A 16,773-nucleotide genomic window follows, 5' to 3' on the forward strand; every position below is an offset into this window, starting at 1 on the left:
TTCTGGGAAGGCTTTCTACTAGATTTTAGGGCGTGGCTGTGGGAATTTGTGTTCATTCACACACTCTACAAGAGCATTAGTGAAGTCAGGTACTGATGTTGGGATGCTGAGGAGGCTGCAGTTCCAGTTCATCCCAATGGTGTTCTGTGGGGTTGAGGTCATGGCTCTGTGAAAGTCACTCAAGTTCTTCCACTCCAAACTTAACACATCATGTCTTCAAGGAGCTCGCTTTGTGCACAGGGGCATTGTCATGCTGGAACAGGTTTGGACCTTCTAGTTCTTAGGGAAATTGTAATGCTACAGCATACAGACATTCTATACACTTGTGTGCTCAACATTTATGGGTGTGATGGTCATGTATCCACATACTTTTATATATACACTGTACTCAGCTGGGGAAAAAATGGGGGACGAAACCTCAGCCAACTTCCGGCTACAAATAGAAGTATAAAAATATATATTTATATTTGTAGCTTCTTGTTGTTGGTGTTGTAGCTCTCAAATGATTACTTACGTTAGCGATTTTTAACTTTATTTGACGTTCTATCTACGGTTTGTTTGAGTCTAACGATTTTTAAGTGTTCAATGATTAAAAAAACACCCCACTAGCTTGCCTATGATTCTGCTTGACATATTATGACAGAAATATTTTTATGTTTTTAATCTTTGGTGACGTTTTACAAACATTATCAGTGTCCCAATGTGTAGCGAGCCAGGGTCCTTACCAGTGCCCCAACTTGTCTACACCATATACTGTTCCTGCTGAACCATGGAGCTGGTTGAGACACTCTGTATCAAAATTAGATTTCGTCTTCAAATTGTCTGACTTTTATTTTGAAAAGGCTGGATGCTTTGGCGGTAGTTTTTCGTACAGTAATACAATAACATTTTATGATAGTGATTCATTCTCTTACTTCTCGCAGCCACCTCACAGCTACAGGTAATGTTTTTTTCCCCCCAAACCAGTTTCACTTTTGGGTATTTTAAGTGTTGTAAGACTCAAACCTTTACCAGCATTAATTAAGCTCTGACCAGGAAATGGATATAGCAGACTGGAAAAAAGGTTACTCACTCTCTCTCTCTCTCTCTCTCTCTCTCTCTCTCACACACACACAGAGAAAGAGAGAGATTGCGTAATGGCAGTGTTTGTGTTCTACGCGCTTTTTCTTTCTGAAGTAATCACTTAAAGGAGACTTTCTGAAGGATCGTCACTGAAAAGAATAATGAACACACTTCATGGATGGAAAGATGGTTGTGTTGAAGAACGATTTGTCTTAACTTTATGTCAAATAGTGCCGAGATATTGCTCAAGTGCATCTGTAAGCACTTTTATCTTCCAAAATGCACTCTCCAGTCCTGATCAAATCTCTTATCGAGTAGATCAGCTGTTTATCAGTATGTCATTAACCAGCACAAATCTTTCACCATTGTTTTTTTTTGACAAGTAGTTAATAATCACAGATCTATCACGAAATAAAATTTAAAAAGTAAAACACAAAGTAATGGCCACTAGGGGTCCCCAGACCCCACTTTGAACGCCATGGCTGGAGAATATTGAAATATTTAAGATTTTCAGTGGAATATTTAATCATAAATATGAGATATTACCAGATTGCCAGAGCTTTACTATGAATTCAGTGATTGCTAATGTTCTGAGTGTAGCATAATAACCTGTTTTTGTTTAATTGGTAAAAACAAAACAGAGTTGATTCATTTTAAATCAATAAAAAAATTCCAAACACATGATAAAAAAAATCTCCTTGCTTTTTATTCTATCCTTCACTTATTACAAAAATGTATCATTTTAAATAATCATACACAATTCAATTGATTCTGAAAAATAAGATATAAAATGAATATATAAAATGAACAAATGGAAACCTTGTATAGATTTATTTGAATAAAACGCTCTCTCACTCAGTAACTGTGTAACTGTTTTATCCTTGTCTGGGTTAGGGTGAATCTGGAACCTATCCCAGGAGCACTGAGTATGAGGCAGGAATACACCCTGGATGGGAAGCCAGTCCATCACACGACACCATTCACACACTTATTCACAACTAGGGACAATTTATCTTAGCCAGTCCACCAACTGGCATGTTTCAGAAGTGCCTACTGGCATGTTTCAAGTTTTTCCCATAATAAGTGTTTGGTCCTTTATGAAGTTCCCACTTTTCACCAGATCATGATGTTGGTCTCGTCTAACACCACAATTTCATTCATTTTCTTACTGCATTTTTTTAGTGGGGGTTGCAGTGGCAGTAGGCTCTCTCTTCCATTTACTTCACTTGGCCTACTGCTTTCATTCAAAGTGATGTACAATCCCAAGCCAACTGTGAGATCTGATATCTAATAGTTTTTGCCTGTTCTCTGAAAGGGTGTCAATAAGTCTGGAGCTCACTGTACATATCTGTAATTTGAACAAAATGAGCAATTTCAGTCATTTAGTTCAATTTTTTTTAAAAACCCCACAAAATAAATGACATCTGACAAGGTGCATCAGCTCAGAATTTTTTGGCCTTTGAATTTAGAGTATTTCAATGAAAGTTTTAATTAAAGTTAACATTCATAACTTCACATATAAATCGGGTCCTGCAAATCATTATTATCATCTGTAAGACCATATGGAAAATTAAATGACTTGCACAGGAAAATGGGGGAGTTTAATTTCAATTTGCTGTTAATTTTAAAGATAGCAGGGATCCTATTTTAGCTCCTTAGCCTAATGATTCAGCTATTTTCTTTTTTTGTTGTTCGTCATTACAAGCACCAGAAATAGAATGAGTATGCCAATTGAGACCATTAACCAGAAAGATGTACTATTAGCATGTTCTAACTCTGCCTTAAGATTTTTGTTCTCTAATTGTTCATCTCTCAGTTTAATTGCCATCTCATTCACCTTCCTCCTCTCCTCCATCTTCATCTCTTCTTCTACAAGTTTCCTATTTAATTCCTCTTCATGTCTGATTTCTCCCTCTCTGATGTTACACTCTCTCTGTGCCTCTGCTTTCACCTCACTTGCTAGCTGTTCAACTTGAATTTTCCCTTCTTCTCTGATCAGTTTCTCCATCACGGCTCTCTTCTTCTCTTCCACTGTTTTGATCTCTTCTTGCAACATCATTCTCTTCTTCTCTTCCTCCATTTTAATCTCTTTCTCTAAAATCACTCTCTTCCTCTCTTCCTCTTCTCTGGTGCTTCTCTGGACCTTCTGATGAACCTCTTTTGTGTAAAAGTAACCCATGTTCTTGTGTAGTATTACATTTATCTTTTCAAATAACTCTGTGACTTGAGTGCGGTTACTTTCATCATAGTTGTTAAAAACATGATATCTACCTTCACAGGTATCTACAAGATTCTGGAGATCATAACTATTACTGATAAACTTCTGCACTGGCTTCCCTTCCAGAAGATCTCCACCAGTGAACAGAATCATGGTGAACTTCAGAGCTTCTTCTCCAAAGTTCTCCTGAATCCACTTCACAGCACTGCTCTCCTCCACTGTGAACCTTCCCAGTCTGATCACCAGCAGGAACACATGAGAATCAGGAGAAGACATGGAGATACATTCATGTGCATGGTGGGCCGTTTGGTTAGATAGTAACCATGTGTCCATGACACCAGGAGTGTCAATTATGGTGATGTTTCTTCCATCCAGGACTTTGTTCTTCTTCATACAGCTTGTGGTCACAGATGCAGGAGATGCCTCGACTCTGAAGGCCTCTTCACCCAGGATGGTGTTTCCTGATGCGCTCTTTCCTGCTCCAGTTTTCCCCACCAACATCAGTCTAAGCTCATGATGATTCATCTCATGTCCTAAAAAGCAGATAACACAAACGTCTATGGATACTGTGTATATAACAGAATCATATTATTTTATTATATTAAATATTATATTACTGATGTGACAACTTTAGAGTGAAAATTAGATTGGATATTTGGTAGCTGTATTTTGATCAATGTTTACCTTTGAAAGCTAAGCGCAATCCAATACACAGTGGAACCAGAACCAGCACAGAGGCTATCCAAGTGAAAGACTACAAAAAAATAAAAGAGGTAAAATTGTGTTTGAGGAAATAATATTTTATAATTAGGCAGTAGAAACACTGAAAACGTGATAAAGATGATCGATTAAATGGCAATTATGTTTAGGCAGCTATATTTAGCGAGCACATTCTGATCTTTGGGCTAAACAAAAAGTATCCCAATGTGAAAACATAATTCTAAATGATAAGATAATTATATAAAGACTATCTCACTTATAAACTGAGATAGTATGATTGTAAGTTTTCCATAAAATTATTCTAACCTTTAATTTTCTGTTATTACGATCTGCCTCCTGTAACGATCTCTCAAGTTCCGAGTTCTTCTCTCCCATTTTAGTCCTCTCTTTAATCTCAGTCTTTAACAACCTCTCAATTCGTGCAGTCTCCTTTTCCATTTTGGTCTTAATTTTCTTCTCCTCTTCTAACGATCTCTCAAGTAGTTTGTTCTTCTCCTCCATTTCGGTCTTCATTTTCTTCTCCTCTTCTAACGATCTCTCATGTTTCTTGTTCTTCTCCTCCATTTCGGTCTTCATTTTCTTCTCCTCTTCTAACGATCTCTCAAGTTTCTTGTTCTTCTCCTCCGTTTCGGTCTTCATTTTCTTCTCCTCTTCTAACGATCTCTCAAGTTTCTTGTTCTTCTCCTCCGTTTCGGTCTTCATTTTCTTCTCCTCTTCTAACGATCTCTCAAGTAGTTTGTTCTTCTCCTCTGTTTCGGTCTTCATTTTCTTCTCCTCTTCTAACGATCTCTCATGTTTCTTGTTCTTCTCCTCCATTTCGGTCTTCATTTTCTTCTCCTCTTCTAACGATCGCTCAAGTTTCTTGTTCTTCTCCTCCTTTTCGGTCTTCATTTTCTTCTCCTCTTCTAACGATCTCTCAAGTAGTTTGTTCTTCTCCTCCATTTCGGTCTTCATTTTTTTCTCCTCTTCTAACGATCTCTCAAGTTTCTTGTTCTTCTCCTCCGTTTCGGTCTTCATTTTCTTCTCCTCTTCTAACGATCTCTCAAGTTTCTTGTTCTTCTCCTCCGTTTCGGTCTTCATTTTCTTCTCCTCTTCTAACGATCTCTCAAGTAGTTTGTTCTTCTCCTCTGTTTCGGTCTTCATTTTCTTCTCCTCTTCTAACGATCTCTCAAGTTTCTTGTTCTTCTCCTCCGTTTCGGTCTTCATTTTCTTCTCCTCTTCTAACGATCTCTCAAGTAGTTTGTTCTTCTCTGTCATTTCCTTTAACTTGTCAGACTTTTTTTTCTTCTCCTGTCCTTCTCCTTGTTTCTGTCTTTGTCTGTTGGAAAGTGATAACTATTTACTTGTAATATTACTTTTAGAATGAATTATACTGTTTTATATTTAATGAGATAAATAAAAGAAATATCCAAAAATAATGTATGTCATAAAAATCATGCATTTGCACAGAGGTGGTCATGATTTCAAATATCAGGTCAAATATCTGGTACAGAAAATTATAGGCCAATTGCTTTGGAAAGTGTAATTTCAAAAGTATTTGAGCAAAATCTTATGAATAGTTTCAAAGAATATTTAATAACTACAGACAATCAGTTTGGTTTTAAAAGTAATTTATGATGTGATTTATGCATATATTCTTTAAAGGAAGTGGTTAGAAAGTGTAATAGACATAGCTCTACAGTATTTGTGTCTTTTAGATCCATCTAAGGCGTTTGATTGAATCAATCATACGAAGTTATTTATAAAATTACAAGAGGGGGTTCCCCCATACCTGATAAGGGTCTTATAGTACTGGTAAATACATCAAACCATACAAGTTCAATGGGGTAGGAATGTATTGGCGTATTTTTATGGGGTTCAGCAAGGAGGTATACTGTCACCTTCTCTTCTTTTTAACTTGTACATGAATGGTCTCTCTATAGAGTTAAATGATTGTAAGACTAGATTTGTAGAACGTGATAGTCTTATTAACCGTCTGGTGTATGCTGATGATTGAGTTACTCTGTCTCCTTATAGTGCTGGATTACAACAGTTGCTTCGAGTATCTTCAAGCAATGGTGTGCAGCATGATTTTAAATTTAATACTAAGAAGAGTGTGGTTATGATGGTTAAAACCAAAGAGGACCAAATCAAGTTTTAAACATGGTAAATTAAGTAAAATACTTGGGTCACATCATTAGAGATGATTTAAATGACGACGATGATGTGCAGCGTCAGTGCTGTAACTTGTGTGGACAGGCAAAAATGCTGGCTCGTAAGTTTTATTTGTGTATAGATGATGTACAGTAAGCTCTAAAAAGAGCTATTTTAACATCTCTTTATACGGCACACTTGTGATGTAAATATAGTAAAGCCAAGATGAAAAAGCTCCAGGTGGCATTTAATGATGCGTAAAGAATTTTGCAGAAGCTCCAAAGGTGGACAAGTGCATGCCAAGGTTTGTATCTAATAAATCTACCCACTTTGTATGCTATCTTAATGAATAATATGTAAAATTTCATATGTCGATGAAGTAGAAAAAAATACTATCATAGTGGTCTTTAATAATAATAATAATAATAAATAATATTACATTATGTGAAACAAGGCATGTTTCGTGCTTTTAGAAGCACTGGAATGAAAGTCTGTATGTTTTTAAATAATGTTTGTTGTTCATAAATATGTTTGTATGTCATCTTTTTACTTTTGGTATTGACGTATGGGTCTGTAATAAAGAATGAACTGAATTGAATCGAATAAATCTATGCTCAGTTGTAGAACCAAGTTTATTACAAACACCTTAACATTACACCACCTACATGTTACACCATCCATTGCTTCAGACCACAGAACTAAAATTAGACTCAAGACTAGAGACTATGTGAAAGAATTGACTAGTGCCACTAGCACTGCCCTTCATTAGATTATGTCTAATGCCTAGTAATCTGACTGAACATATGGATTACTAAAAACTGCACAATAAATACTGTAGCACCATACAGATTAATATGGACAAGCAAAAAGAATTTAATTCTATGTAAAAAAATAAATAAAAAAGATAATAAGAAGACTATTTTGGGGAATCCAGACATACAGCACAGTAGGTGTTGCAAAATTCTTACCATTCTTACATTTCCTAGCAGAAGTCTTACCTTGAACTGCTGGAAAAATCGGGTTCATCTTGATTAAAATTGGGCCGTGAGCGTGAAGATTCATAACCTGTCTGTATGTTTATATAACTTTGCTCTTTTCCTGATTGACTGTTGGGCCCCGCTCTACTTTATTTACAAGAGGAAAGAAAAAAAAAAATCATGTTCACATAATATATTTGAGAAAATGTTTCATACCGTTATGAATTTATTCACAGTTTTACAGACCTCTTTGCAAGCCGTGGTGGGTTTGTCCTAGTTCTCTCATGTGCAGAGGAGTTTGAATTAGTGTCAGAGTCTGTGTCTGAGACATCCATGACACTGCTAGGAAAATAATACAGAAAAGAATCTTAAATTAATTTAAATTTGAACAGAATTGGGCTGGCTTCTTTCACAGAACAACAGTATGAACAACCAGAGCAAAGTGAGAGGATCTTAACCCTCTATATAATTTCATTATTTATAAATAACACCATTACAAATGTCCCCCTCTCTGCAAGTGGTGCCTGTCCCAGTGTGATGCTTGCTGAGATCATGGTTCTGTTGTGTACACTGTTCTACACTGTTCTAGACTCATGGTCATGTTCTTGCTGGTAATTCCAACGGAACTAAAAAGTCCTGGAATATTTACAAAAATGTAACTGACACTGATTTTTTTATACTCACATGGGTTTGCTGATAAATGCCAATCGGCTAAAAATGACCAAAAACGTTTGCGTCACAGCTGATTTATATTTAGACAAAATGCCAAGTAAACAGTGAAGAAGCATCACTAAACTTCTTGTTCAAAAAGCCTTCCAATAATGCAGCTCAGCCACCATAAATACACACTAACTCTTACTCCTTTTATAAGGTACCACTCCAAGGAGAGAAAAAAATGTTTCTGTAGGTCACTATGATTTTCATACGAGTTTCTGACCATAAGGTTTCCATTATGACATGACCGAAGTCTCAACTGACACCTTCAGTCATCTTGTCAGGCACTGAAATACTAGTTTCACACAATGAGCGAGTGTTCGTATCCTTGAGACTATAATAAAGTATAAAATGTTTAAAAGAAACTTTTTAAAAGTATGACTAGGTTTTCTTCTTTTAATTTATGCATCATTTCTGCATATCATGTTCAATGTGCATCACTGTGTTATTAGTCGTGAAATTACTATAGGCACCTCAGTGCACATATATGTGTGTATTTTACTGTATGCGACCCAGGGTGATAACTGGCCATTGCCTCTGCTGCAATAAAACATTCAACATTGACTGCAGGACATTTTGTAAATACATTGTGCATTACTAAATTAAATAATTAGGACTTCTGAACCATTTATGCTTGGTCAAACTATCACTTTTGATGTTAATTAAAGAATTAAAGTAAAGACGTTCAAGTAAAGAATTATTTGAAACAATATGCTTTGTCTGAAGACAAATTTTTATTCAAAAAGAGCTGATTTGTCAGTCACATAATTGGCTTCATTAATCAAGCTGGATACGAGTGAATTGTTTGTAAAACATTCACAGGGACAAAGCAAATATAAAGCATTCGTGAAAATCCTGTTATCAACATATGCATGTACGTATGAAGAAAGTCACACTTTATGTTCCCTTTGGCTTACAAAAACATTTATACAAAAGAGGCCCAACTGCTATAGTGCAAATAAAATACATAAATACCTCTTCTGAAGGTGTAATAGTTCTTCAGAGAAAGTCTTTATCCTCAGAGAAGGTCTTTAGCTCCTGTAAACAGAAAGACGGTAGAATTTGTGCTGTGCTCTACTTACTTTCACTTCTGTATTGGAAAAAAACAATTTTTGGCCAATCATATTAAGAATAGGCTGAAAGCAACGTGTTGCCATGTAGATTTACTAAATAAATGCAGCAAACACAGTGTTTATTTTAGAAGCAAATATGCATAAGAAGCAGTGTGGTGCTCTAGAGTGACCACACTTAAAGTGCCACCCCCCACACTTTACATGTAAAAAAGTGACATTTACTATGGCTATAAAGACCATAGATTTACATGAATTTATAACTAAAGTACAGACTCACCACACATAGGCCTACTACAGCACAAACAGGAGAAGTCACTGCAGTAGTAAAAGGCCTCAAAGAGTGAATAAGTAACACTGAAAAAGTAGTACTTGTTACAGATTCACACTTCCTTGTTTTAATGTCGGATGGCAAACCAACTTAAGGTGCATTACCGCCACCTGCTGGACTGGAGTGTGGGCAACAGATTTTCATGAATATCTAGTGTTTGTGTGTGTGTGTGTGTGTGTGTGTGTGTGTGTGTGTGTGTGTGTGTGTGTGTGTGTATATATATATATATATATATATATATATATATATATATATATATATATATATATATATATATATATATATATATACATACACACACACACACACACACACACACTAGATATTCATACTAAATTACTAAAGTCTCTCATTTATCCCAGTATTTTTTAGACAGTTTATTAGGGGATGGTGCATTTTCCCAGATGTTTTTCCCAGCAAGTTCTCTAGTGTCATGTTTTCTAACACCAAGTAGAAACTTGGAAATCAAATAATTACTTTAGTGCAAAGAAGAAAGTAGCTCACTAACAGCTTCAGGAAACAAAGAAGTAGATCCTGCCCTCTACCACGTGAATGCAGTCTCAAGGGTTGAAGCTAAAGAAGATGCATGATGAAATACAAACAGTTCATTATTCAATAGCAACTACTCAGCCACTCTCATACATTAACTGTATCTGATTTCTCAGTATCAATTATTATGAATTATAATTATTTAAAAATCCATTACGTGTTCATTATAAATATGAGGTTTAATTACCACAGCTAGTGTTATAGAAGGCGCTTTTTGTTGTACAACTTGAGCTACTGTTTTAAGGATATGTTTCAATACTATAATTCAGCTCATCGGTGTGTTTGTGTTGGAGGTATAGTGGGTAAGATTTCCACAAAGTCTATGCATGAAATGAGGTCATATCAAACATTTCACACTTTTCTGATATACTGCACTTGAGCTATGGACCCTAATGTTCCAGTGACACAAGACACTCAGAGTATATTCAGAGAAAAAGTGTGAATGTGTGAATAAGAAACTAACTTCACAGTCTTCTCTTTTTTAATCCATGCCTCTTTTTCTGTCTTTTATGCCTACTATATTTCCCTCCTTCTATTTGCTCTAGTTCACAATCAAGCTAGAATGAGCTAATGTTAAACTTTCCAAAAGAGATGTGTTTAAATTGCATGCACGTATCGATTATAAAGCTTCAGTTACAGTGACCTGAATTGCCACACGCAAGAAAAGAAGAAGCAACATGCCTAAAACTTTTTTTTAAAAGAAGTGTCGGAGTACCAGACATAGTGCCTTCTTAAAACCTGAGATGTTTAATTTTGTCTGATTTACTTTGTCTGATTTACTCAGTGGTTTTACTAAACTTGGCAAACAGGACAAAGATGCAAACCAAAAGCGTCATCAAAGAACAGACAAGGGTCAGGTGTAAAGGGTAAAAAATAAAAGAAGAGTTTTAACTGTAAGTATTTCTTAACATGTAGAGGAAGGAAAATGTATTTAGTAAAGAAAGAGGAAGAAACTGGTTGAACAGTTTAAACCCCCCAGAGCTGCTCGTGTTATTTCTGTTTTTGTTCTCTGGATGCAGGAGATGAACATCTCTTAATGAGGTCAGAAAATTTTTTAGCAATTTATTCAGTTTGAATTTTACAATTGAATTTCTCAATTATTCACTTTATAACTGAAATTAAATCAATTTTCTATTACATAACATGTCTTAGAGCAATATGTCTCATTTTACTGATTTGATTCAAGGGCTGTTTTGTGAGATTTGATTCAGTACTCAGAGAGACTACACACATCTAAACACTGTGCACAGTAAAGGATGGAAATATTCGAAGACTTAGATACATGCAAATTAAATGGAATAGCAAAACATTTTATTGCAGATTGGTTGAGTTATTGTGTAAAAAAAAAAAACCCCAAATAGATTCGTTCAGATTTAGGAATCGATTCATCCGATTCACCCAAATGAATCTTTCTCAAAGAAAAAAAAAGAAAAAGAAAAAAAATGCAAGTGTCACATGCGTGTATACATGTAGTTTCGCATATTAAAGGGAGCATTTACATTTTTTTTTACTCACACACACACTGAACTATACAACGCATGGCACGCTTGTAATGGATAGTTAATGTAACTGCAGGTTTAAACCCACAGCACTTTGCTTTGTAATCATTAACACAGATTTAAGGATGTTTTTATGACATGAAAACTGAACAGTATTTTTCCACATGTGATGATTATACAGGGACCACTGATGATGTCACTCAGACTGAATCCTCCCCTTTCTCTGTTGGTTCTGCTCATGGTTTCAGGTGAGTTATTTCCAAAATTGCATTTGCATTTTTATTTTTCACATATAGGTGCATATTTTTTATTTTGTCATTGTGCGTTATACTATTAGTGTTTGTTCAGCAGTTAAGTTCCTCTTTTCTGCATCCACCCATCTCTCTCTCTCTCTCTCTCTCTCTCTCTCTCTCTCTCTCTCTCTCTCTCTCTCTCTCTCTCTCTCCCTCCTGCTGTACTGCATGACCTGTGTAGCTTTGAGTTATAAATGAGCTCAGATGTTTACAGTGGAGAGTTTACGCAGGTTTTCTCACTGTCTGAGACCTGTACATGCATTATCAACACATTTCTGTATTTGTTGTCACAGGAGTTCTCTCCCAGCCAGGGTGGGGTGTGTCTTACACAAAGAGCAACATCTGTGCTCTAAGGAGATCTACAGTAACCATGGGCTGCAATTATACATATCCAGATAATTACACAGTTCAGAATGTTTTCTGGAGCAGAGGGCTGGGTACAGATAAAGAGCCTCCTGATCTGTCTTCAGACCCAAAGTACACAGGCAGGGTTCAATACCTCGGAGACAAACGGAGTAACTGCAGTCTCAGACTGAGTGATGTGACAGGACAGGACCGAGGCAAATACTACTTCAGATTTATAACAACAGGTGGAGAAAAGTATCAGGGTACAGATGGAGTTGACCTTTCTGTCGCACGTAAGTCCCATCAGCTGAAATAACACACTGTACTTTATTCATTATTAAAATAATATTTTAAACTGACACACTTCTACCACGATATTCTACAAAGAAAACGTTTGTCTTGTAAAGAGCTCAGTGAGCACTAGCATTAGCTTTAGTTATCTAGCTAGTTATCAGTAACAGAAGCTACAAAACTCACCAATATGCCAGCTGAGTTGAAGCTGCTTAATCGGGGTCAAAAATAATGAGTTTTCTCGCTGAAACTGATTGCAGCTGCGACTTTTCGATTGCCCATGGTGGGTTAAATGATTGTAAAAGACATGTTGAGGTGAGTTTAACAGCTAACAGGTGTCACTGGTTTATTAGCACAGCTAATGTTATTTAAACTAGCTGGCTAGGTGCTATGGAGCTACTCTATTGATGTCCTACTTGATGAAGCCAAAAGGGGTGGCGGTGGAGCTACCTCCCTGAAATGAGTTTTTACTGGGTGGGATGTCTCCATCAGGCATGTCTCCACCTAGCTAATATCTGCTAGTAAATATGCAGTAGGTTTATGATTCGGAACTAAATAATAAGAGTTAATAACAGGAGAACAGACAATAATCCCCAAAGGCTGCACTGCATATTCACCTCTTTCCTCTCATTCACAGAGCTTCAGCTGGAGATGATTCCTGTTAGTGTGGTTGAGGGAGATGAAGTCACTCTCACGTGTAAAACCACCTGCAGCCTGACTGACACTCCAGCATTCACCTGGCACAAAAATCTACGTCCTTTATTCTCAGTCAATTCCTCTAACCTGCTCCGTCTTCCTTCAGTCAGTCAGATGGATGCAGGCGATTACAGGTGTGGTGTACAGGGACAAATTTATCGCTCCCCTGCTGTCACTCTTGATGTCCAGTGTAAGTACAGATTTATTTATTCACTCATAAAACTAGCAACACTAAAAGTTCATGCCGAATCCACATGTAAAATGAATCCCATCAGTAATCAAGCAGTAACAAACAGCAAACAACACAAATATGTTATGATATCATTTTAAATTATTATCCTATACCCAGCAAGTCATCAGGTTATATGAGGTGATATGAACAGGGTTGCACTTTCAACTTCAACTTTTATTGATTTATATAGCACATTTAAAGAAAAAAAGGGCTTCACAATTATTTTAGAAAAGTGTATAAAAAGTAAATAGTAAAAGATAAAGAGCAATATAATAAAAAATACCAAATAACAATTAATCTGCCATAAACACCGAGACAAGTACTCAAGATTCCTTCAAAAGCTAGGTTAAAAACATACGTTTTCAACTGGGACCTAAAAACCTCTATAAATGGAACCTGCCAAATGTGCAGTGGGGGAAATAAGTATTGAACACGTCAACATTTTTTTCAGTAAATATATTTCCAATGAAGCTATTCACATGATAGTTTCACCGGACATCAGAATTAACTCAAGAAATCCTAGTAGAACATGAAGTAATGATGGCTTTCATAGTCTGGTTATTAATAACGAAAAACCCCTTCATAGTGTATAGTTTGTGTATCTATCTCTAGATCCTCCAAAGAATGTGTCAGTGTCCATCAGTCCCTCGGGTAAGATAGTGGAGGGCAGTTCAGTGACTCTCACCTGCAGCTGTGATGCTAACCCACCTGTGGAGACCTACACCTGGTATAAGGTGAATGAAAGCTCACCTGTAGGATCTGGACAGAGTTACAGCTTCCCCTTGAGGTTCAGCAGCAGTGGATGGTTTTACTGCGTGGCTCAGAATAAATTCGGGAGTCAGAGCGCCGCTGCAGTGCCTCTCACTTCAAGTGGTATTACAGTTACCATAACAAATAACACTTTGTAGCATTGATAAAGGTGAATGAGTTCTAGCTGAATAATATTTGTCTGCACACAGGGGGCAGAAGTGTAGTTCTGTACGTAATTCTTGGAGTCACAGTTGGATGTGGATGTTTACTTGCCATCATTGGTGTCTTATGTATGAGGTGAGCATGTGTATTTTTCCACAACTTGCTTACAATATCTGTGATCTGAACCCTCTTGTTATTGTTACTTTTTAGGAGCAAGAGAAGAGGAGGTTCAATAAATGACACCAAGGTATCATCGTCTAGTCAGGTAAGTGAACTGTAACAGGATGGAATGGTACAGTGTGACTTATCGCTTCAATAGTAATTTGTTTTTGGTAACCACTTTGGACGGCAACATAAACCCCTCTTGATTACCTGCAAAACAGCACAATAGAGAGTGATAATCATAATGAACACGAGGAAACACCAGGGTCTAGTCTCACAAAGCTGACTTTTAGCTTTTTCTACAAAATGTGGCACTTTTCATCACTAAACAAAGCTACAGTAGTAAATGCTGTAATGTATTAAGTCACAGAATGCAATCTGAGGCACAGCTTCTTTCTTCAGACATTCAGATCTGGAGGAATTCCTCAAAAAAGAAAAACATCAAACACATTCTTTATAATCTTCACACAGATTAATAACCCTAGTCCTCCTGAAGACCCGTACACAGCTCTTGATCTTCAGACCAGGTCCTCCAATGATGTGTACAACACGCTTGCAGTAAGTGACTTCAGAGACGCACTTCAGGCATTCAGATCTGGAAAGATTCACTAAGAATGATGAACGCATGATTTATTTCTCGTTCTCTCACACAGACAGTTCACCCGAGTCCTCCTGAAGACCCGTACACAGCTCTGGATTCTCAGTCCATCTCTCCTGATTACGACACTTTAACAGTGAGTGCTTCCGTTTGTCACTTTGCTTGTAATCAAATAAATTAAAAATATTCATCTTTTGATTAATAAAATCTAAAGTTTTAAAGCAGTTAAGGCCACAATGATGTAATGCTAAATGTTACGTGATCTCGGAAAACAACTTTTTGTTATCTTCAGATCGCAAGAAAAAAACACTCATGGCCTTTCTGGACTTCTGTAGTATTATACGTGTGTTTGTTCAACATTTCCAACTCACTGTTTGTTTTTCTAGAATGCAAGAAAGCAACAGTGAGATTGTCAACATCAAGACCATGTCGTGAGAGAGAGAGCGAGAGAGAGAGAGAGAGAGAGAGAGAGAGAGAGAGAGAGAGAGAGAGAGAAAGCGCTTTGGATAAATATTAACTCATACTTCAAATAGCTGAAAAATGAGAGCTTTACTTCTATGAACAATATATTGTGTGTGACTGCATGTGCTGTTGGTTGATTCTTTTACTAAATGTGTACTATAGGTTTTTGTCCTGTTTTAATAATTATTTTGTTTATATTTTACCTGCTAAACTAAGACACTGTGCAAAAATGTGTGCCGATAACGTTTTGTACATTTTACACAATAAATATGATGTACAAACTCTCAGTATGGTTTATTTATAATGAGTTATAATACGCTGTGGAGCAGAGGAGGGTGGATGTTAGGGTGGTGGGAACTCCTGGACTCGAATCCTTATTGGGGTCCTTTACATACAGCATGATGTGAACCTTCTCCAAATAGAAACAAAGCAAGGCTTCTATAACACAAAACAGAAGCTAATATACAGTCATGTCATGATATCGGATTAGCAGACAATTTATTATTCAATGTCAACTACTCAGCCACTCTCATACATTAACTGTACCTGATTACCATTTTTCTATTTCTTAGTGATGGCCGCGTTTGAAACACTGCTTCATGAAACTGCGAAACCTTTTAAAAATCTTGTTAAACTGAAAATAAATAAAACTGAAATAAATCTATTGTGTTTGTATTGATCAATGATCAGTGCTCACTTCAGGCTGCCTGGTTAATATCACCTGACGTGAAATCCCGCCAGATTTTACTATAAAACAAACAAGCGAGGGCGAGATGTGTGTTAAGAACTTCTGTTCTTAAATAAAAATTCATAATGTTTTTGACCTGCTTTATTCTTGTCACAGTTTTATTTTGTTTTGTCAAACATAACTTCCCTTTCACACACAGTCTTATAAGGCTTGAAACAACATAATAAAGGTAAAAACTCAAACATAACCTGACAATACAATTCTCCAGCCGGGGGAGCAGGCAACTTAAATGCTTGCCTTGTAGGGTTTGTCATGTGGAGTTTTCATAACTGTGCTTTTTTTATTTTAGAAATGAGGCATTTTTAATTGCTTAAGTACATTTGACCAAATCAGGTAGGCTAATAACATGGTAGTGTCTACCAGTTAGTTGAAGTCTACAGTTTTATATCTCCTTCTAAAGTTGTAATAACATACTGTGGTAGATAATTGCCACATCACACATGAAGTAGACAGTGTTACTTTTCAAAATTACTCTTTTCTTCCTCTTTCCTCTTATTTATTGCACACAGGAAATGTTATAATCTGCCATGAATTAAGCAACACAAATGTCAGAGGTAGTAGGTGATCTGTTCGGGTTTTACTTTAAAATGTTTACCTCAAAATAATGCATGCGTATAATGGCCATTGTAAATAAAAGTTAGATGCCATCAAATGTCACACTGCTACAATGAACACATCATATATTTTTTTTGTGTGTGTGTGTGTTAGTGAGTGAGAGAGGAGTGCTAGTCTGGGGTCAGATTTTGTGACTAATATCTTTG

General features: G+C 36.5%; 2 protein-coding genes and 1 long non-coding RNA gene across 6 annotated transcripts; 2 read left to right on the forward strand and 1 right to left on the reverse strand.

Moving 5' to 3' along the window:
* Positions 1 to 850: 850 nt before the first annotated feature.
* On the forward strand, positions 851 to 3,578 carry LOC128629237 (uncharacterized). Its single transcript, XR_008393579.1, has 2 exons — positions 851 to 940; positions 3,342 to 3,578. It is a non-coding gene; the product is annotated as an uncharacterized LOC128629237 (long non-coding RNA).
* Positions 1,747 to 9,322, reverse strand: LOC108258437 (uncharacterized). 4 transcript variants are annotated; one of them, XM_053676366.1, is made up of 7 exons: positions 9,175 to 9,322; positions 8,800 to 8,862; positions 7,357 to 7,449; positions 7,132 to 7,254; positions 4,307 to 5,318; positions 3,965 to 4,034; positions 1,747 to 3,813 (listed from the first exon to the last, which is right to left on the reverse strand). In XM_053676366.1, exons 3-7 carry the CDS (start codon positions 7,443 to 7,445, stop codon positions 2,735 to 2,737), a joined length of 2,373 nt encoding a protein of 790 aa, XP_053532341.1. In that variant the 5' UTR covers positions 7,446 to 7,449; positions 8,800 to 8,862; positions 9,175 to 9,322; the 3' UTR covers positions 1,747 to 2,734. The 4 variants fall into 4 exon arrangements, with proteins under 4 accessions (XP_053532341.1, XP_053532339.1, XP_053532340.1 ...); XM_053676364.1 differs by having other exon boundaries at positions 7,132 to 7,257; XM_053676365.1 differs by having other exon boundaries at positions 7,357 to 7,452.
* A 1,160-nt stretch (positions 9,323 to 10,482) lies between these two features.
* LOC108258442 (B-cell receptor CD22) lies at positions 10,483 to 15,546 on the forward strand. The gene is made up of 10 exons (XM_053676371.1): positions 10,483 to 10,815; positions 11,455 to 11,521; positions 11,860 to 12,204; positions 12,840 to 13,088; positions 13,743 to 14,003; positions 14,090 to 14,177; positions 14,253 to 14,307; positions 14,676 to 14,762; positions 14,858 to 14,938; positions 15,189 to 15,546. Exons 2-10 carry the CDS (start codon positions 11,464 to 11,466, stop codon positions 15,207 to 15,209), a joined length of 1,245 nt encoding a protein of 414 aa, XP_053532346.1. The 5' UTR covers positions 10,483 to 10,815; positions 11,455 to 11,463; the 3' UTR covers positions 15,210 to 15,546.
* Positions 15,547 to 16,773: the final 1,227 nt, after the last annotated feature.

This window comes from Ictalurus punctatus, chromosome 26, assembly GCF_001660625.3.
Source record: "Ictalurus punctatus breed USDA103 chromosome 26, Coco_2.0, whole genome shotgun sequence".
Classification (NCBI taxonomy): Eukaryota; Metazoa; Chordata; class Actinopteri; order Siluriformes; family Ictaluridae; genus Ictalurus; species Ictalurus punctatus.